We start from the raw sequence: 22,550 nt of genomic DNA on the forward strand, positions 1-22,550 counted from the left end.
GCCACATGGGCACTTGGCTCACCATGTGGGCCCTCAGCTCACTGCGTGGGCCCTTGGCTCACCAAATGGACACTGGCTCGCCACACAGGCACACTTTCTCTTCTTCTTTTAACAAGGAGGCCCCAGAGATTGAACCCAGGTCCTCCCAAATGGTAGGAGGAGGCCCTATCACTTGAGCCACATCCACTTCCCTAAAGTATTCTTAAGCTTCAAACACCACCTAACGAGGGTAAAAAATATTATTGAAAACCAGTATTATATTTTATAAAAGCTTGAAAATATACCCTAAATAGTTTATTAGAACTAGATTTTACCCCAAGAGTTATAAGAAGAACCATTCACATTTAGCTCTATGGAATGTTCTAGTAAAAGTTCCATGGTATGGCTGCATAAAAGACCGCAGTGCCTTTGAGCGTCCACTGAAGCTCAGCCAAACAGCCTCTTCATTAACTGGTAGAGTCTGGTCTGGACACGGCTCGCTCCAGGGCTTGGGTGATAAATTGTTTTTATGTTTTGTAACAACCTAAACTGATTTGGGAATGCCTTCCAGGACGAGTGACTTGAAAAAGCTTCTGTAGTGACGCCAGGCTCCAGGGGAAAGAGTACTGAGACTGACAGGGAACCTGCGCTGGACGGAAGGCGTGTTGGCGTGGCTGCCAGGTCTCTGGCACTCCTGCCACTAAGGAGACATCAAAAGTTAACTAAAAACGATATACGGTTATGCTTTTGCTATTGGCTTCATTTGTATGGTCATACTTAAATGAATCTGTCAAAGATGTGAAAATTAGCATTTCAAACAACTGAAATTCATATACAGTACTTAAAACGTTTAAGTAGTTTTGCCCTTTGCCAGTTAGTAGCAAAGTCTGAATCTAAATTCAGGACTTCCTGTCGCCATCCTCGGATTCTTGACAGACTGGAACCAAAACAAGCGTAAAGATGGGGGACGTCTCCACACGACGCGCTTCCAAGATGGCCGCCTTCTCTCTCCACAGACGTGGCTCAGGTAACATGTGGGGGCTGCTGGAAAGTGCTAGGACCATGGGCACAGCGAGCACGGAATCCCCAAGCAGGCCGTGAGGTCCCGTGTGCCCCCCAAAGGCCGCCTCCAGGGCGCTGCTCTCATTTCTTCATCATGCTGCCACCGTGAGGGAGGACATGGAGGCTCAGGGAGACATCAATGCAGCCGCAACCCCTGAGCACCCGGGAAGCTAAACATGACCTACAATATTTCCTTTACACCCTCCCCCTTTTAAAAACCATAACATTTTTCAGCTAACCCAAATGTAAAGGGAACGGGCGGCTGTTTGCCCACCCAGGTTAATAAACAGAACTTTGCGTGTGACTGTGGCTCTGGGACCAGGGACTGAACCCTGAACCTGGTGTGTGGCAAGCCAGTGCTCAACCACTGAGGCAGGTCAGTTCCCCGGATAGAGATGTTTACAAGTATAACTGAAGCTCTCTAGGTCCCCCTCTCAGTCACAGTCTCCTCTTGCCCTCACTCCAAGTGAGAACAACCGTAGTCTGTTATCTTATGTTCTTAAAATGATTGTTAATGGAACATATAACCAAGGGACACAAGAGGATAAATTAGATCATTTGGGGGAAAAAAAGTGATTTATGGGATTACATTTTGGCTGCTGAATTCAGTCCTCCCGGAGTAGATGGCTGTTCAGGATCTTGGTTGACAAGGCAGGTTGGAAAGGAGCAGCCGTCACCTAGACTACAAATAAAACAAAAACTGACAGTTGAACCACGAAAAAGACAGCAGAGTGAAACCTGTTAAAAGGCTGATGTCTGAGAGCAGAACATGCTGTGTGCTACGGGCAAAACACGTTCCGGGAATTCAGTACCGTGCTTAAGTTAGGGAGATGGTGAGCTGACTGGTTTCCATCCCGACATATGAATAGTAAAAATAAGGCTGTAGAAATATTGGCATTCCTATGCAGAATGATGCAAGTACAGACGGAAGGAAATAGAAACTTTTCCTGAAAGCATCTTTTGTTGGATTATTTTCCTTAGCTTAAAACCTGAAATTTTTCACGACAAAGTACCTTGAAAAAACAGGTAGTAACCAATACTTCTTCTCGTCACCAAAAACTTGTCGCATGTTTTTACTGAAACCCAAGCTGAATCCATTCTTATCTGTTCCATGACGAAATACTGGACTTCTGAATGCCTCTAGAAAAGATGGTAGAGAAAGAAATCACGTGACTTGAGAACAAATCGAGTAACCCCTCATATTTAGAATGATGGAATTAATCAAGTAAAACTGTCAAAATCAATTGATAGCATCCTGCAGGTACTTAAGTGCCTATCTACAGCACTGCAATCTAGGCTAGCCATTCTACTTTTAAATATTCATATGATCTAGTTATATCTATTTTAATTTTAAGTAACCCTTTTATTATTATAGCAGCATACGTGCATTGTAGAAAATTCATAAATTCAAACAAACCAAAAATTCAAATTTTACATCTTCTGCTCTTTTGATAGATAGATATAGATAGATGAATACAGATATAAATACAATCTACATAATTTTTTAAACCAAAGTGACCTATATTTACATGTATTCTACAACTTGCTTTTTTCAGTCAATAAACTCCATTTTCCAATTTCATTAAATTTTATCTCCTCTAATGATAAAATCTTTCCAGCTGACCCAAAAATGTGCTCTAAACCTGTTTTGTCCAAACCGGGATCCAACCCAGAACCACACCGTGCATTTCATCACGCCATTTTGGATATGGAAGTTGGGGCTCAGAGAGGCTGCTGGGATCCTGCCCAAGGACACCACAAATAAAGAACAAGGTCTTCAGGGCTCCTTCCATTATGCTACATTTCCTTCTTGCATAATGCTGAAATTCAAACTCTAAAATTCTACTTTTGGAGTATGAACAAGTATACAATGATTTTTGTCCATCAGTTTAAAAAGAAAATTAACTCTAACCAGGAGAGTCAAGGTACTACGAAGAAAGCAGTGGTTTTCAAGATGGTCAGCATTTGCCACCCTCGAATATATATAGCTTTTTGTAAAATATTTTTATAATTGTAGGACCATTTTGTCTTAAAAAATTCTTTTCATTGCTACAACCTAACTGTAGAAATTTATAGACGTTAAAGAGTTCTAGAAACCCCAATGGATGGCTAATATATAAAAAAAAAACCCAGAAAATAGCAAATGTTGGCATGGATTTGGAGAACTAGGAACACTTGTGCATTGGTATGCAAGTATCTGTTTGATTTCTTGCTTTCGATTCTTTTGGGTATATACCTAAGAGGTGAATTTCTAGAATATGCTAATTATATGTTTACTTTTTTGAAAAACTGCCAAACTGTCTTCCACAGTGGCTACCAATAATGCATGGTAGTTCCAATTTCTTCACATCCATGCCTACACTTTCCATTTTAAAAAATAATAGCCATCCTAGTGTGTGTGAATTGGTATCTAATTGTGCTTTTGATTTGCATTTCTCTAATGGCTAACGATGGTAACCATCTTTTCATGTGCTTATTGGCCATTTGTATATATTCTTTGGAGAAATGTCTATTCAAGTCTTTTGCACAGTGTAAAATTGGGTTGTTTGGCTTTTTGTGTTTGAGTTGTAGGATTTAAAAAAATATATTCTGGCTATTACGCCCTTATCAAATATTTGGTTTCCAAATATTTTCTCCCGTTCTTTATATCGTCATTTTACTTTCATGGATGAAGTCCATTGATGCACAAAATGTTTAATTTTGATGAAACACCATTTATGTAATTTTCTTTTGTTGCTTATGATTTGGTGTCATATGCAAGACTTTGACACCAAATCCAACTCATGAAGACATACCTCTATGCTTCCTTCTAAGTTTTATAGTTTTAGCTCTTTGTAATCGTTTCCCAGCTGCTAAAACAAATACCATACAGTGGGTGGCTTAAAAACAGGAATTTCTACATCACAGTGGCCATGGGAGTTGCTGAGGGCAGGGAGAGGGAAGAAGACGTGTGATAGCAGGGCATTTTCAGGAGTTGGAGCTGTCCTGAACAACACTGCAGGGACAGATGCAGGACGTTATATATCCTGCCATAACCCACCGGATGGACTGGGAGAGAGTGTAAACTACAAAGTAAACTATAATCCATATGGTGCAGCAGTGCTCCAAGATGTTTCCACCAAATGCAATGAATGTACCACAATGATGAAAGAGGCTGTTGATGTGGGAGGAGTGGCGGGGAGTGGGGAATATGGGAACCCTTAGGTTTTTTAATGTGACATTTTGTGTGATCTATGTATCTTTAAGGGAAGATTTAAAACATTTCATTTTCAAAAAAATAAGAAATAAGATACAAAAAAATTACAAAAAGATAAAAAAATAAAAATTTGGGATAATAAAAAATATTGAAAAAAATAAAAACAAAAATATAAACAGGAATTTTGGCTTACACATTTGAGGTTACGGAAAATCGAAGATTCAGGCATCAGCAAGGAGAAGCTTTCTTCCTGAAGCCCGTGGCATCCTGGGTGTGGCTACCAGCGATCCTTGAGTCCCCGGCCTTCCTGTCACATGGCCGTGCACGTGGCACCATCTTCTCTTCCAGGTTCTGTGGACTTCCAGTTCTTTCCCTACGGCTTTTTCTCTATAACTGAGTTTCATTCTACTTATTAAGGAGGCCAGTGATTCAGATGAAAGCCCAGCCTGATTCAGTTGGCCACCCTCTAACAAAAAATAACACTTTAAAAAGGTCCTATTTACAATGAATTTGGAAATCAACTTTTACATTTTTTGGGGAAAAAAAAGGCTATTGGAATTTTGATAAGGATTGCATTGAATCCGTAGATTGCTCTGAGTCGCATTGCCATCCTAACAACGGCAAGTCTTTCAACCCATTTACTTCGGTTTTCATTAATTTCTTTCAGCAATACTTTGTAGTTTACAGTGTACGAAGCTTTCACCTCTTTGATTAAATTTACTCCTAGATATTTTATTATTTTAGATGCTATTGTAAATGGAATTATTTTCTTAATTTTCTTTTCAGATTGTTCATTTCTATTATGTAGAAATAACAACTGATTTTTGCATGTTGATCTTGTATCCTGCAACTTTGCTGATTTGTTTATTAGCTCCAACAGTATTTCCTTTGGGTTCTTTGGGATTTTCTCTCTATAAGATCATATCATTTGCAAATAGGGATAGTTTTGACTTCTTCCTTTCTAATTTGGAGGACTACAATTCCTTTTTCCTGCTTAATTGCTCTGGCTAGAACTTCCAATACAGTGTTGAATAAAAGTGGCGAAAGCATGCCTCCTCGTCTTGTTCTTATCTTAGGCGGGACACTGTCAGCCTTTCACCACTGAGTATGATGTTACAGGGCTTTTCATAAATCATGTTGGGAAATTACTTTCTATTCCTAGTTTTCTGACAGGTTTTATCAAGAAAGGATTTTGGATTTTGTCAAATGCTTTTTCTGTATCAGTTGGGATGCTCATGTGGGTTTTCCCCTTATTCTATTAATGTCATATATTACCTTGGTTTTTGCCTGTTGGGCTATGCTTGCATGCCTGAGATATATCCCAACTTACTGATAGTATATATTTTAATATGCTGCTGAATTTTACTTGCTAGTATTTTGTTGAGGTTGTTTGCATCCATAGTTATAAAGGGTATTTGTCTGTAGTTTTCATCTTGTGATATCTTTGTCTGACTTTAGCATCACAGTAATACTGGTCCCATACAATGAGTTAGGAAGCATTTCTTTCATTCAGTTTTTGGGAAAAGTTTGAGAATGATTGATATTTCATCAAATGGTTTGCATAATTCACCAGTGAAGCCAGCTAGTCCTGGGCTTTTCTGGTTTGGAAGGCTTTTTGTTATGAATTTTATCTCTTTACTTATTACAGATGTATTCAGATTTTCTATTTCTTCCTTAATCAGTTTTGGTAACTTGTATGTTTCTAGGAATTTGTCCATTTCATCTAGTTATCTATTTTTTTGTCATATAATTGGTGATAGCATTCTTTCAGAATTCTCTTTATTTCTATAAGGTCTGTGGTAATGCTTCCCACTTTCATTTCTTAAGGTTAGTGATTTGAGTCTTCCACATTTTTTTCTCAATCCATCTACTAATGTTTGTCAATTTTGTGACTCTTTCAAAGGAGGGACTATTGGTTTTGTTTATTTTATTCATTGTTTTTTATTCTCTATTTTGTTTATCTCCACTCTAATCCTTATTATTTCCTTCCTTCTGTGGCCATTGGGTTTAGTTTTCTCTTCTTTTTCTAATTCTTTCAGGTATAAAGTTAAGCTATTGATTTCAGGCCTTTCTTCTTTTCTTATGCAGGACGCACAGCCATGAATCTCCCGGTACCCCACACCTGCAGGGCTGCGAACACACTGTTTTTTTCTGAGTTGATTTTCTGGCTTCTTCACACTGCAGGTCTTGGTTTAAATGGTGCTTGTTTTTTTGTGAGATATTTTCTACAGGTTTCCTTCTACCATCTCCAGGGCTTCATTCTTTACTCAGCATCCTCTTTGTTTCTTTCAGAGCACTTGGCATTCTGTAACTACTCTTACATTTGGTTATAAGATTTTTCTGTCCCCCACTGGACTGTTTTGCCCTTGTTCCCCATTAGATACACACAATGCTTTACACAATGGACATTCAATAAACATAAATAATGGATGAATTTGCATACCACTATGTCACACTGCACAGGAAAATGTGGGAAATGAGAATGATTCTTACCACTGTGTGTTGGTATTTAATCGTACAGCAACTTCTGATGAATATTTTTATATATATGTAAAGTTCTGTGAACTACAAAGTTTGGATACTCACCTAATGTAGATTTATTTTTGCTGACTAGCCAACAATGATAGCCAAACAGAGAAGACAAGCTGACAGAAAACATAGCTGCAGCAAAGAATAAAAACATAATATGGAACTTGGCTTGAGTATCAGGTAGGCCATTCTACAAAGAAAGGAAGAAAATAAAATGTTTTGTCAAAAGGATAAGAATTCTACTTTAGTAAGTAGATCAGTAAGGGTTTTTTTTCTTTTTTCTTAGAATTTTTCTTAAGTTTAGATATGGAGAACCCTGAGGATATATATATATATAAACACATGTATTTATGTGTACATCTCTATATATTTCATCAGATTAAAACTGTTTACTGGGATATGAATTTATATTTGTAGAATATATATTAAAATTTGGGAAATTTATTATTTTGTTTTGCTCAACAAAAGATAGAAAATGTATGGTAGAACGTATGTAAACTTTAATAGGGAGCAGGATAAGCTATAAAATAAAGTTTTAAATTTCCTACCTGAATACTTTTTAATATGCTACAGATTCACACATTTAGTCTTATTATAACACGAGAAAATGAAGGCTAATTGCCCAAATTTGACAGTTCTTTCTACTGAATTTTACAGTCCTACAAAGAACAGCATCAACGAGCAGAACGCAAACAACACCCCCACAGGAATGCTTAAGCTGTCTTAAACCACAGTGTGATGGAAAAGATCAACACTAGCACACACCACCTGTCCAAAAAGCCCGACAACAGCCGTGGCAGGGGCAGGCCGTGGCACAGCACGACCGCTGACGCGCACTGCCTGTGTCCAAGGAGGCGCAGGTGCCTCTCGAGGGGAGGGTGAGGCCAGGGGCACCCTGCAGCCCCATCAAGGGCCACAGAGCTCTTCCTCAGCTTTCGCCACCAGGGCCAGCCCCGGGAGAAACTCGGGCTTTCCTTCTCAGGTGTGTGCCTTGAGGAGCAGTGAAGCAATATTCTCAGACACTGCCCGAGGCCTCCGCCCGGCTGGACGCTGGGAGCACCTGCACCTACACGTTAGGAGAACGTCTATTCACTGAGATTGCTTAGCACGCTAGCTGGCATGCGGGAGGCACTCAGTAAAAGTGAGATATTGAGTTTGGTTCAAAACCCACAAAAACGGTCCAGAAATTCAGTTATCCTTTACCATAGTAAAGAACCGAATGAAATAAGAAGCAATCCTGGCAGGGGATAAACTGTTTTTTGCTATCATTTGCAAGGAGTATATTTGTTTATTTAAAATATTCAATTTTAATTTTCTTTTGCCTACATTCAAGATATATAATGCAGGAAGCAAATGAGACACTGAAAGCCTAATCAAGTAATACCTAATAAAAATTCAGGACATTATAGGTGTAATGATTTTTTAAAATAATCTTTTTTACACATAAAGAAAATGCTTAATTTTAAATACTGAAAGATTTTTCTTATACTTTGTATATAAATTAGCTCTATTCTGTATAAACAGTGCCTGCAATAATTCACTATGAAAACTCTATATTATGTAGTTTTGCATATCAAAAGAGTCATAAGATGATGACTTACTGTCCAAAATTTGATAAAATACTGTAAATCTGTAGCAGCAATAAATATGCAATAGAGTAGAGAATAAGCCAAGAAAAGGAGGAAAAATTTATAATTTGAAAATCCAACACAATTGTTAACCCTGTCAACAAAACAAAAACAGCATTATTAATCAGTTTACAAATTCAACAGATATATATATATATATATATGCTCAATCTGAACATACTGTTTGGTTTCATAACATTTTAAATTTATTGGAATTTCTTTAAGTATAACTCATAAGATTTTTTACACTTCAGAAAAACATTAAAAAATCCATTTCACTAAAAAGGAGTGTCTGTGCCTGGATTTAAAAATTTTTGATATTTAATACTGCTTTAATTAATCATGAACCTGAAGCTGGATATTATGTCTTATTACACAAATAAGATATAAACACACCTAAAACCTAAAAACGCAGAGCCTGTGAAAAACCTAAAAAAGCCAGGCAGAGGGGCTTCCTCTGTGTTATCTCTGGCTTTGATTTTCAACTTTGATTAAGTGACTCAAACCCTTTCAAGTTTTCCCACATCAGACACACCCTTCACCAATGACTGGCTTGCGGTGCCATTAACACGTCATTGAAGCAGCCAGCTGTCAAAGCAGATTAACTGGGAGGTTTAAGAAAAGATAAATGACTGGGAGTCACACAAGCCAGGGCATAATGCACAGCTGGCACGAAATAATTAGGTCAACCCGAGGAAGTGAAATAATCTATTGGATTTCATTTTCCTTATCTGTCGAATAAACCTTCTGAGATGGTCTGCAAAAGCCAGTTTTACATTCTATGATTGCAAATATGGAGATTTATCATTTTTTTTTAGTTCCTTGTTTAAAATCATTACATTGGGAGGGGTTAAGAATTCAAATGATCATATCAATAAACTAATGCAAATACAACTCATTTTATAGTCACATACTCTTTCTACCAGAGTTCTTTTTTTCTTTTCATATAGACAAAAGTATTACCAGATGATCTTGTATAAGGATATGGTACAACAGCTAAGTGGTAACTGGCCGTATCTTCGCTGGCTCAGTGAGCTCTGTTAGCTGATACAGTGAACCCACTCCACAAAACATACACATATCGCTTCCCTCAAATGTCTTTGTTCTCCCTCTAATGTGGCTAAAGTAAGTTTACTCTGTTACTTTGCTAATAAGCCTCAACATTTTTGTTTTCTATATTTTAAAAATGAAATTCCATTCACTTGGAAAATATTTGCATTTTGACCTTAAAAAATATAAGGTAAAGGGAACAACATTAGAGTCAATAATTTTGGAATGTAAGGGTCTTGCCAATGGCAAATAAATTCATAAAGAAGCCACCAACTGCACCCACACATCGTATGAAAGCAGTTCCACTCGCAGCTGTCGAGATCCCTGTGGAATGTAAAGCAGTGATGGAGATTGCCTTGTATGTGTCTGAAGTGGAATAATGCAAGAAATCCTACTGGAAATGGTTCCACACATGCCTAGTCCAGCTATTCTCAGGGGGTCTCCTCTGCTTCCCCTGGACGGTGGCCAAGTGTGGGGAAGGAGGCGGCCAAGCCCAAGGCGCTGTGAGGCTTTGCACACGTGGGGGCAGGCAAGGCGCCCCGTGGACAGGGGAGAACTGGAAGGGGCAGGAAAGAGCTAAGGAATGCAAGAAACAGGGTCTGTACTAAATGATCAACGGCACTTTAAGAGAAAGGAAAATGCTTTTCTTTATAGACCTCGTAATACTTCACTTCTTCCTGAGCTTGATGTGATTTTAGAGTCTCTCTGTCCCGCACGCTAGCACTGCTGCCTACTGCTTTCTAGGCTGAATTTACGAAGGAAGAAGGCTGATTCTGAGCCCCGGCTTCCTCCACTGGAAAAGGAGTGATCTCAGATGGATAAGCAAGACACTCGTGTAAATATCCCTCTAAGGCGCTTAAATTCAGTGTCACAATTGTTGGCTCTGCTTCAGGACAATCGCCTTCTGAATTAGAAAAGGAACATAATATATTGGAAAGATTGTGGTCTTTGAAGTCCAAAATACTTGGTATGTAACTTTGGGCCCACTTTTTAATTTTTCTGACCTTCACTTTCCTCCTCTTTAAAGTAGTTCAAATAATGGTGTTTATGTGTGATGAATCTGGACTCAGATGGGATCTCCCTTCATAAGACTTTCATGCTAATGTGCTGGAGGTGCAGTTAATGTTGGGGTTTAAGATATATTTAGGGGATTTGAATCTCTGGACTGACAATGTGATAGCCAGATCCTGAGCCTCAACAGACTCCAGCACCTACAATCTGATTTATTGGACTTACCACACTCAGCTAAGATGGAGGTGAAGGACAACCACCACACCATGGAGCCTAGAGTGATTACAACTGAAAATGGGAGGATTGCATCCAGCATCCAGGTGGAATCTGAGCCTCCTCTTGACATAGAGATGCAATGGACACAACCAATCCAGTGTCCACATAGAAGAGGTGGCATTGGATTGGGAAAAGTGGACATAATGGACAAAGGGTATGGGGAAAGGCAGGAAGAGATGAGAGGTGGAGGCGTCTTCGGGACATGGAGCTGCCCTGGATGGTGCTTCAGAGGTAATCACCGGACATTGTAAATCCTCACAGGGCCTACTTGATGGAATAGAGGAGAGTATGGGCCATGATGTGAACCAATGTATATGAGGTGCAGAGGTGCCCAAAGATGTACTTACCAAATCCAATGGATGTGTCATGATGATGGGAACGAGTGTTGTTGGGGGGGGGGGGGAGAGGGGGGGTGGGGGGGTGGGGTTGAATGGGACCTCACATATATATTTTTAATGTAATATTATTACAAAGTCAATAAAAAATAAAATAAAATAAAAAAAAAAAAAAAAAAAAAAAGTAGTTCAAATAATCTCTACTTTTGTCATTGCTGTAGGATTACAGATTTTACATACATATGAATATAGTTTCTTTCTCTCTCTACATATAAATATATTTATACAGTTTCTAGCACATTAACGACACTGAATAAATTGAAGCTAAAATTACTTACTTGTGTTAAGTAACCTTAGGCAAGAATGTCAAAGTTTATTATTAATATAATTTATTAATAAATTACATTTTATATTGAAAGACAAAACACTTCTATGATAGAAAACCCAATAAAGCAAATGCTACAGAACCACTATTTCAGCTGAAACACAAGTGTGAGGTTGATCTCTTGCACTCTGATGAGTAATTTTAACTGGCCACAGCAGATATGTGGAAATCATTGACAACAGAGAAGTACCAGGGAAGCAGACTTGGCTCAACTGATAGAGCATCCGCCTACCACAGGGGAGGTCCAAGGTTCAAACCCAGGGCCTCCTGACCTGTGTAATGGTCTGGCCCACGTGCAGTGCTGATGTGCGCAAGGAGTGCTGTGCCATGCAGGGGTGTCCCCCATGTAGGGGAGCCACACGCGCAAGGAGTGTGCCCTGCAAGGAGAGCCGCCACACATGAAAAGAGCACAGCCTGCCCAGGGGTGGCACCACACACACAGAGAGCTGATGCAGCAAGATCATGCAACAAAAAGAGACACAGATTTTGGTGTCACTGACAAGAATACAAGTGGACACAGAAGAACACACAGTGACTGGACGCAAAGAGCAGACAATGGGAGGCGGGGAGAGGGGGGAGAAATAAATTTTAAAAAAGCAGAGAAGCACTGTATAGCAGTTTGATATAGTTATGAATTCCAAAAATAGATATTGGATTATGTTTGTAAACTGGTTTGTACCTGGGCATGATTAAATTATAATTAGGACTTTGATTGTGCCACATTATAGGGCACTGAGTCCCTACCCCTTGGTGGGTGGGGACTCACAGATAAAAGGCATGGCCAAGGACAGAGTTGGAATTTTGATGATGACATTTTAAGCTGGAGCCCAGGAAGTGAACACACAGGAGAAGAACACAGAGGAATAGAGACAGTTCCTTATACATGGCAGAAGCCCTGGGGAGAGAGACAGAGCCATTTGCCTGATGGACTACAGCTGGCCTTCTGGGTTGAGCACAGCAGCTGAGCTAGAGAGAAATGCAGTCTCAGGAAGAAAGGAACACTCAGCCTAGAGAGAAGCAAGTCCTGGGAAGAGGGGAACCCTGAGCCCAGGATGAAGTAAAACCCTGAAAGGGAGGAACCCAGGAAGCCTGAACCCTTGCAGACGTCAGCAGCCATCTTGCTCCAACATGTGGCAATAGACTTTGGTGAGGGAAGTAACTTATGCTTTATGGCCTGGTAACTGTAAGCTTCTATCCTAACAAATATCCTTTATAAAAACCAACTAATTTCTGGTATTTTGCATCAGCAACCCTTTGGCTGACTAATACACACTGTTTATCTAATTTTTCAAATGCTCAAAGATGACAGATACTGAACTTCAAAATCAATATACAGACCTATATACAATGGCTGACAGTCTGGGAATATCTTAAAAGTCCTCTGATAAGTGATTATTATATTCATGTATGACTGTTAAAAAGAATGAGGAAGTTCTTTATATTTTGATATGGGAAAATCTCCAGGATATATTAAGTAGAAAAAAAGAGGCACTACCCAGTGCATTTGTGTAAAATAAAAAAGTGTGTGTGCAAGAAAATCAATTAGTGTAATAGTGCGGACTTCTATCTCATACTCACACCTTATACAAAAGTTAACTCAAAATGGATCAAGGACCTAAATATAAAAGTGACAATCATAATAGTCCTAGAAGAAAATGTAGGTAAACATCTTCAAGAACTTGTGGTAGGAGGTAGTTTTTTAAACCTTACACCCAAAGTGCAAGCAACAAAAGAAAAAATGAATAAATGGGACCTCCTCAAAATTAAACACTTTTGCACTACAAAGGACTTTGTCAAAAGGGTGAAAAGGCAGCCGACTCAATGGAAGAAAAAATTTGGCAATCACATTAACCAATAAGGGTTTAATATCCATGATATATAAGGAGGTCATACAACTTAACAATAAAAAGATAAACTATCCATTTAAAAATGGGCAAAAGATGTGAACAGACATTTGCCCAAAGAAAAAATATAAATGGTGAAAAACACATGATGTTGCGTGAAGCCTGCCATAGATGAAAGGACAAATACTGTAAGATTGCACTATTATGAACTAAATATATTGTGTAAACTCGTGGAATTAATAATTAGAATATAAGTCACCAGAAAATAGGATGAGGGTAGAAAATGGAAAACTGTGAGTAAATCTGTGCAGAATTGGTTAAAAGGCTGTTTGTAAATCTTTGGAAAGGAACAGAAATGGAGAAAGAATATCATGGTGTTTGTAACTAGAGCTATTGTATGGGTATGACAGTGGTTGAAAGGGAAAGTCTAAGGTCATGTATATTACTAGAAGGAAAGCTAAACACTATAACATGGGACTGTATAAGATAGTAAAACCTCATGTAAAACATGGATATGGATGATACTGCATGTAGCAGTTTGATATAGTTGTGCATTCCAAAAATAGATATTGGACTATATTTGTAAACTGATCTGTACCTGGGTGTGATTAAATTATGATTAGGGCTTTGATTGGGCCACATCAGTAGAGTGCCATGACAAACGACATGGCAAAGGACAGAGTTGAAGATTTTGATGTTGGAGCTTTGGTTAGGAGTTTGATGCTAGAGTCTTGAGCTGGAGTCTTGGGAAGTAAGCACACAGAGGAAAGAGAAGCCAGCCCCAGGAGGAGAGGACCTGAGCCAGGAGAAGAACATAGAGGGACAGAGATGGCTCCTTAGACATGGCAGAAATCCCAGGGAGAGAGACAGAGCCGTTCACCTGATAGTCTACAGCTGACCTTGTGGAGAGAGGCAAAGCCTAGAGAGCCTCATAGTCTACAGTTGACCTTGTAGAGCAAATAGAGGAGCTTAGCCCAGAGAGAAGCAAGACTTGGGAAGAGAGGAACCCAGGAAGCCCGAACCCTGGCAGACGTCAGCAGCCATCTTGATCCAACACATGGAAATAGACTTTGGTGAGGCAAGTAACTTATGCTTTATGGCCTGGTATCTGTAAGCTCCTACCCCAAATAAATATCCTTTATAAAAACCCACAGATTTCTGGTATTTTGTACCCTTTTGGCTAATACTTTGCATCTATAAGACTGTTTTTACAAAATATAAATACAAATAAACCGGAGAGATGGAAACAGAATAGCAGCTCTGTATGGCAGGGGAAGCAAAGAGAAATTGAGCAGTGATGAGCTTTGTTTGTTTATTTTTATCTGTATTATTACTGGAATAATGAAAATGCTGTAATAATGATTGAAGTGATGAATGCACAACTATGTGACTATGCCACATACCACTGACTGCACACTTTGGATGGATTTATGCTTTATTAATATGTATCAATAAAATAGATTTGGTAAAAAAGAAGGCATGCGTGGAGGGGGGCAAGTGCTACACACACACACAAACACACACACACACACGCAAGGACTCACAATCACACCTGGAGAGTACAAGGCATAAGAACACTGCCACTTGTGAGGGGGGAGAAGGCGGGCGCTGGGGGAACGCTTTGTCCCCCGCTTTTTTGGTAAATTCAGAACAATGAATATGCATTCCCTACAAAATTTTTAATTCAACATTTCAATTTGAAAATTTTTAAAATAAATCACACACCACTCCCCTCAGCTGACACCAAACCTTCAGGCACCCAGAGGGACGGGCCTCTCTGGCGCGGGGCCGTGGCCGGGGGACAGGGGGCTCGGAGCTGGAGGCCCTGCTCTGCGCAGCCTGCTGGCCCACGGGCCGCGACAGGGTGACAGGCACAGGCGGCCAGGGGTCTGCGCTGGAGCCCACTTTTTTTTTTTAATGTATACCTGTTTATTCATAATTTGTAATGTACTGAGATACCAAAGTATTTCTAAGGATGATTGAATTTAACCAAAAAATTTTAAACCTCATCTTACAACATCCACTGGTCCAGCTCATTCAATGGCAGTACCACATCAAGTGCAGCGCCCACTGCGTCCTTTTCTGCAAAAGTCAACGACCCTAGCTTGGTTGGAGCGGGCGACCCTCGGGCTCAGGCTGGTGTGACGCTGACGCGCTCTGCTCTGGTAGACGGGAAGAGGGCAGTAATGCTGGAGGCCACGCACTTGGGCTTGCCCTGAGCTGGAGGCTTAACCCAGCTGGAGAAACCTCTGGGAACGGCTGTCAGAAGACTTGGCCTTCGTGTATTTCCATTGTGACCAGCAGACTTTTTCCTGCCCCAAGAAGGTGATCAGAACAAAGCATGATCTAAACAAGGGCCGTATTTTAAACACTTCGACAGTTGCTTGTTAGCTGGTTTCCAGTTGAATTGGTTATCTAGTTAGCCGTGCTGCAGTGGTGCAGTCACTTATACATTATTTAAGTGTAGTTAGCTGTTCAAATGTGCTGCCCATCAATAATGAAATAGACCTTTATGAACACGGTGCAATTGTGTGCATGCTTGTTTTTATGGGCCCACTGTCGGGGGCCAGGCCGGCCGTGGGTTTGGAAGGGGACCCCAGGGATACCAGCTTCTGTCCCTGTGGCCTGGGGTCCTGCAGGGCCCTGGAAAGCTGCACGGAAGGGGACGGGTCTGACGCTTCCTGCCTCGCTACGTTTGTTGTCACAACCCCTTGTCAGAGGGCAGGAGTCAGCTCCAGGCCACGGGTTCTTGACCACTGGGCCAATGCATCTAGGGCACCCCCTCCAACACCCCAAAGCAGGCCCTGCCCAGGAAAGGGGACAGCTGGCTGGACACAGGAAGGGGGAGCGGCCAGGCGCCCCCCAGGCTTCAGGGCCCTGGCCCTGGTGAGCGGGCCCGTCCCCCCGGCAGGCAGAGCAGCAAAGAGGCGCAGGCCCTGGGGCACGGGGGGCCGGAGGGCAGGAGGGTCCCCTAGAGGTGTGCGAGCCCCGACAGGTGGTGGAACAAGAGGAGTGACAGAATCAAGAAAAGGTATCGAAGCAGGAAGGCAGCCAAGGAAAATGAGCACCAAGAGGAGCTATTTGTCCAGACCTTTCTTTGAGGAAAAGCTCATTGTCATAGGTGTTGACTAGCCTCAGCAGTTCAAAGGAAAAAATCTAGGGGGAGAAAAGGAACTACGGTACACCAAGAGGTAGACCGAAGAGCAAGAGCAGTGCGAGCCCCACTTCCTCTCCTGCTGCCCGCTGCTGCCCAGCCGTCCCCTACTCCTCCAGCAGAGGTGTGCGGGCATGTCTCCTCTTCTGTGGTACCACCCCCGAAGGAAGGTAAGGCTTGTAGACAAAGCATGCTTGGTGTTCAAATCCAGCCCTGTGACAACTTTCTCACCGTTGTCAGGACTGTGTGCACAATGAGATAAAAAATTAAAGGGAAAGGCAGAAAAAAAATCAATCTTTGTTCATTGGACTTTCAAATACTCCTCTAGCTTACCTAATTTTGTGACATGGAAACACTAGGAAACACTAATGATTACCAAGTGGAAACTCTCATTTAACCATATCATCTGTGTATTTGTGTAGTTGCTATTCTCCTTAACGTCAAGTTTTATTTAAATTAAAATGTTAAACCTTTAGAGTTGTTAATTCCTTATTGGAAACTTCCAGTGAAGTGTCCTATACATATTTTGTGTACATTTCTGGGAAGTATTTTAGAGTCAGCGTTTACTCATGTGCAACAAAGAAAAACATTTGTTCTGAGAAAATGTGAGAAATGATCTTTCAAAGTGTTAACTTACTGGCTTTAAAATTATTTCATAGAGAAAGTGTACTTGGCTCAACAGATAGACTGTCTGTCTACCACCAGAGTTCAAACCCCGGGTCTCCTGACCCGTGTGGAGCTGGCCCATGCGCAGTGCTGATGTGCGCAAGGAGTGCCCTGCCACGCAGGGGTGTCCCCTGTGTAGGGGAGCCCCACACGCAAGGAGTGCGCCCTGTAAGGAGAGCAGCCCCACACGAAAGAAAGTGCAGCCTGCCCAGGAATGGCGCCGCACACACGGAGAGCTGATGCAGCAAGATGATGCAACAAAAACAGAGACACAGATTCCCAGTGCCACTGACAAGAATAAAAGCGGACACAGAAGAACAAACAGTGAATAGACACAGAGAGCAGACAACTGGGGTGGTGGGTGGAGGGGGGAGTGACTGGAGGGAAGGGGAGAGAAATAAATAAAAAATAAATCTTTAAAAAAATAGAATTATTTCATAGAAATTCTCTTGAATAATGGCTCTTGTGACATAATTAAACAAATATTAGAAACTACATCTAGAAGTACTTCCTACCTCAGCAAGGCAGTATTTCATTTATAAAGATTTAAATAGATAAGTGCATCCATTTATTAAAATTTATATGTGACAGAAAATTTTTCATATGTAGAACCACACTCACCAGGGGCAGTGATGATCCATCTTCAAAATACACCTAAAAAAACAAAACATTCAACACCTTTCAAAATTTTAATCTCATTAAATTATAAAAAGAAAATACAGAATACAATTATTTCAAAAGAGTTGTGGGAATTAAAATTTATGAAAATACTTACCTAACAAAGAGAAGCAAAAGTCCTAATTTAAAATAAATACTATAACCAATTCCTGTTATGCTATAGTAGAACTTTAAATTTAAAATATACATGTTTTGGGAAGTGGACTTGGCTCAATAGATAGAGTGTCTGCCTACCATATGGGAGGCCCATGGTTCAAACCCAGGGCCTCCTTGACCCGTGTGGAGCTGGCCCACGTGCAGTGCTGATGTGTGCAAGAAGTGCCATCCTACACAGGGGTGTCCCCCGTGTAGGGGAGCCCCACGTGCAAGGAGCGCGCCCCACAAGGAGAGCTGCCCAGTGCGAAAGAAAGTTCAGCCTGCCCAGGAGTGGTGGCCACACACACAGAGAACTGATGCAACATAATGACATAACAAAAAGAGACACAGATTCCTGGTGCTGCTGATAAGAATAGAAGCAGACACGGAAGAACACACAACGAATGGACACAGAGAGCAGACAACTGGGGAGAGGTGAGAGAAATTAAAATAAGTAAATAAAATAAATCTGAAAAAAAATACATGTTTTAAAATGCAAATAAAAATAATCTTCTAAAGTTAATACACAACTATTTTATCCTAAAGAAAATGCAAAACATTAACAGATTTACAGAAAGTCTAGGTAAAACGTTTCCTTTAATAGCAACCCTTAACCAAATAGTGTGGTCTTTATCATTTATTAAATATATACCAACATATGGCGACCATGAAGTTAACTAAGTTATCTTTATAAAGATGGAAAACAGTCATAGCAGAGGTAGTTGATAAATTGAAGTAACCAAGGTCAGATGCGCTACAAGTTGTTCGAGTCAGCGTGAATCTGGTGGAAAAGGGACAACCGATGGTACCCCCAAGCCACGTGATTGTCCTGGATCTAGTTCCCAAATAAAGCTCTGGGCAGCATGAATAAGCAGAAGAGGTGGTGATCGGGCACCAGCGAGGAAAGCAGCCCACTCCAAGAAGACATGAGCACGTGCACTCAGAGGCCAGAGCTCTCTTACTTGTCGCAGACGGAGCAGTGATGGCAGCGGTCTGGTTTTATGAGCTGACATCTGTCGCAGTACCGGATCGCTGGGAACAGAAAGCTCTGTTTAGCCTTAGCTGCAACGGTGGACTGAACACCAGGTACACAGCTTTTACTATTTATCCCACATTCAAATTCTAAAAATACACTGAATTTAAATGGGGTAAAAATTTTATATTTTTTGGCTCTGTTTAAGTACACAAATGGAACGACTTGCCCGTCACCACAGTTCTCTGGAGAGGTTTTCTAAGTAAAGAGACTCTCTGGAGGAGATTTGCCTAAGGCATTATCAGTTATCAGTAGGTACAGTAAGATTCACAAGGGAAGAAAAATGTCCATTTCCATTAAAGTAAATGGAACATCAACCTTTAGTGAGTCGGTTTATGCCCTCTACTCTGGTAGGGTGACTGATGGAAATGCATTTTAGAAATTTGTGAGTACATAGTATTAGTTACTTAAATTGGGAAAGATCTCCTATCTTTTCTGTCGGGCAAGATAGAAGATTAGAAGTAGGTAGTGGAGGAAGTGCTTTCAATAGAGCGTTTTAGCTGACCTGGTCAGCTAACAGTGGGATGAAGAGGGTCAAAGACCACAAGATGGAACTGAGAGTGCCTACAACTCCAAGCAGGAGAATGGCATCCATCAACCATGTGGGATCTAAGCCCCCTCTCGATATAGAGGTGGAGTGGACATCACCATCCCAGGGTCCACAGGATGGAGGAATAAAATATGGATTAGAGTGGACTTGCTGGTATTCTACTATAGAACTATTGGACTAGTAATGGAAGAAATTGTAGCACTGATGTGGCCACGGTAATTGCTGAGGGCAGGGAGAGGGAAGAAGAGATGTGATGTAGGGGCATTTTGGGGACTTGGAGTTGTCCTGAATGATATTGCAGGGACAGATGCTGGACGTTATACATTCTGCCATAACCCACTGAGTGGATGGGGGAGAGTGTAAACTACAATGTGAACTATCATCCGTGCGGTGCAGCAGTGTTCCACGTCATATTCACGAAACACAATGGATGTGCCACAATGATGAAAGAGGTTGCTGATGTGGGAGGGGTGGGGTGGGGGGTGGGGTATGTGGGAACCTCTTGTATTTTTTAATGTAACATTTTTTCTGATCTATGTATCTTTCAAAAAATACAATTAAGAAATGAAAAAAAAAATAGAGAGTTTTAACTGTTGTAACTGAAGCCCGGGTCTTTTCTTCTCAAATGCCGGTGTCAGAGACAATTGTGGACGACTGATTCGTGGTGATTTCAGCTCACAGGCATCTTACAAATGCAAGCAGTCTACCAAAAGTGTAGGCAACTATGAAAGTCGGCTACCATCGTGACGTGAGCACACGCAGTCCGCAGGATCAGTCACACTAATGAACTTGAAGTATGGAAAAACGACTTGCAACAAATAATTACCAATATCATATTAGCTAATATTATAATCCTGGAGAAAGGAAATCGTTTCAATAAACTAAGAATGATTGGGCTCTTTCTGGATGTCGTTTTCATACTGAAATTAATTCTTAATCAACCCCTTACAACTTCTTTTCCCAGGAACTGCAGAGGTCAGTGGCACAGCTGCCGATCTGAAGGAAGACGGCCTGCAGGTGCATTCCACGGAAGAGGTACGTTACCACTGCCTGACACAAAGTATTAGATTTAGAAATATAACGTGAGCCCCAAGTGGAAGTTAGAAGCATCTAGTAGCTACATTAAAAGAAGTAAAAAGGAGGTGAAATTAATTTTAATGGTGTATGTCATTTATTAAATATATCCGAAGTATTATCATGTGAATATATAATCGATATAAAATATTAAAGAGAGATTTTATCACCTTTTCCTTGTAAAAAATCTTTGAATTCCACAGTGTATTTTGCACTTACAGCACATCTCAGATTGGACTAGCAGCATTTTAACTGCTCAACAGCCACACGGGGCTAGTGGTTTCTGTAAGGGGTAGCACAAGTCCAAAGCCACAAAACGTCCACGAGAGATTTGGTGAACAGCGCTGTATTCTCTCCAGGATTGTCTCTAGTGGTTATCTCTACCTTAAAGTCCACTGGCCAAAACCCTCTCACATCACAGGGGAGCTCATGGGAAATCAAAACGACTTAGAAATAAGTTTGTTTATCAGCTTTCCAAAACTTAAATTAAGTTAAAAAAAAAACAACACATACTATGAACACCGAAAACCATGCACTATAATTTAAAATAAATCGTCTGATTACCATTTTTAAAAACCCCTATTGTCAGGGGGAACTTTAACTGTCTCTTACTTGAATTTTTTGAGAATTTATTCAATTTTACTTATGTCATTTTAAATTGTTTTTATAAATGTTGAAGAGAAAATGCTATTAACATCTGTGTGCCAAATAATAAACTAATTACTACACTTCTAATGGTAGGAAGTGGGAGAGCAGGAAGGAGAGAGCTAAATTGCAAGCAGCCCTCATTATTATTAATTATCATTATTATTATCATCACTGAGGAAGAAGAAAGAAGCTATTTGAGAGCCCTGTCAAAAGTGGAAGGTGGGTGGATCAGAAGAAAGCAGGGGGCAGCAGTGAGATGAGCGATGGTGACAGCCTGCCTCACCCCACGCCAGGTCTGGCAGGGGTTTAATTCTTCCTGCTAAACTGAGCTGCCAGCTTAAACCAGGCCCCCGGCATTTTTCTCCTTGGCGTCTGGAGGAAACACTTGGGGTTTGGACTTGATGGTAAAAATCCTAGACATCACTACCCACTTTCTTCTATTCTTTCTCGAGGATAAAAAGGGTGGGTGAACACCGGCTGAACCTTTCTGTTGCCTTTATCCACGGACTTTCCCGGGGTGAAGGGAAATGACCCCAGAGCCCCAGGGCGGGGCTGGGAGGGGGCAAGGCCCCTCCTGAGCAGCGCCCACCCCCCTGCAGGAGCCCAGCGCTGCACGGGAACCTCCTCCTTATACCTGGCATGATTTGATTAACACCTCCAGATAGCCCCACTGAGTCTAGCAGGTACCCTGAGCTTAGCCCAGGAAACGCCAGTAAAGATTTCATTATGAATTCCTCCTCGGCACTCAGGCACACAGCAGCTAAGAGCAGCAGCAGTGCAGGGACTGCTCGAGGAGGTGGCTCACACCCCGGTGCAGTCATCCCGGGTACTGACAGTGCCTGGCTGCTGGGGTGCAGCCCCCCCATTCTTTACTCAGTGGCATCTGGGCTGGCCCTGGAGCAGGTGTGGGACAGCAGGTGCGGCACCTGGACTGTCACGGCGCTAGCTTTGGACACTCGAGCAGAATTTATCCGTAGGAGTTCCAGTTCCCTCAGTGTCTGCTTGGGTTTGTGTAGCGCACACACACTCAAGCCCCTCGCTGTCTTTGTGGGAAACTGAGTTAGCACACAGCACGTGCTCACAGAGGAACAGAAGGTGAAAACTGTGCGTGAGCAGTAGATTCAGTTAGGACTGTAAAGTACGTTAGAAGCAAATATAAATAACGTCAAGATAAGAACGCGATGTTTCGCATCCTTTTTCCCCTAGGAGGGCTGTGAACCCGAGGTGGCAGGTGCCCCGACAGCACGTCTGCTCAGGCGGGCTGCGTTCTCCACGCACGGTACCCCAGGCGGCTGGCGCTGCCTGGTGGGCTGCACG

General features: G+C 41.4%; 1 protein-coding gene across 5 annotated transcripts in view; it reads right to left on the reverse strand.

The window, feature by feature from the left end:
- ZDHHC2 (zinc finger DHHC-type palmitoyltransferase 2) overlaps positions 1–22,550 on the reverse strand; it is a 79,079-nt gene that overhangs the window by 13,587 nt on the left and 42,942 nt on the right. For all 5 annotated transcript variants that reach the window (XM_071212621.1, XM_058289974.2, XM_071212620.1 and 2 more), the window contains exons 5-10: positions 18,891–18,960; positions 17,737–17,769; positions 8,368–8,488; positions 6,824–6,956; positions 2,055–2,181; positions 1,631–1,723 (exon numbers count right to left, since the gene is read on the reverse strand). In XM_071212621.1, the coding sequence (XP_071068722.1) occupies positions 1,631–1,723; positions 2,055–2,181; positions 6,824–6,956; positions 8,368–8,488; positions 17,737–17,769; positions 18,891–18,960 (577 nt within the window). The remainder of the gene's footprint in view (positions 1–1,630; positions 1,724–2,054; positions 2,182–6,823; positions 6,957–8,367; positions 8,489–17,736; positions 17,770–18,890; positions 18,961–22,550) is intronic.

Source organism: Dasypus novemcinctus, chromosome 29 (assembly GCF_030445035.2).
Source record: "Dasypus novemcinctus isolate mDasNov1 chromosome 29, mDasNov1.1.hap2, whole genome shotgun sequence".
Classification (NCBI taxonomy): Eukaryota; Metazoa; Chordata; class Mammalia; order Cingulata; family Dasypodidae; genus Dasypus; species Dasypus novemcinctus.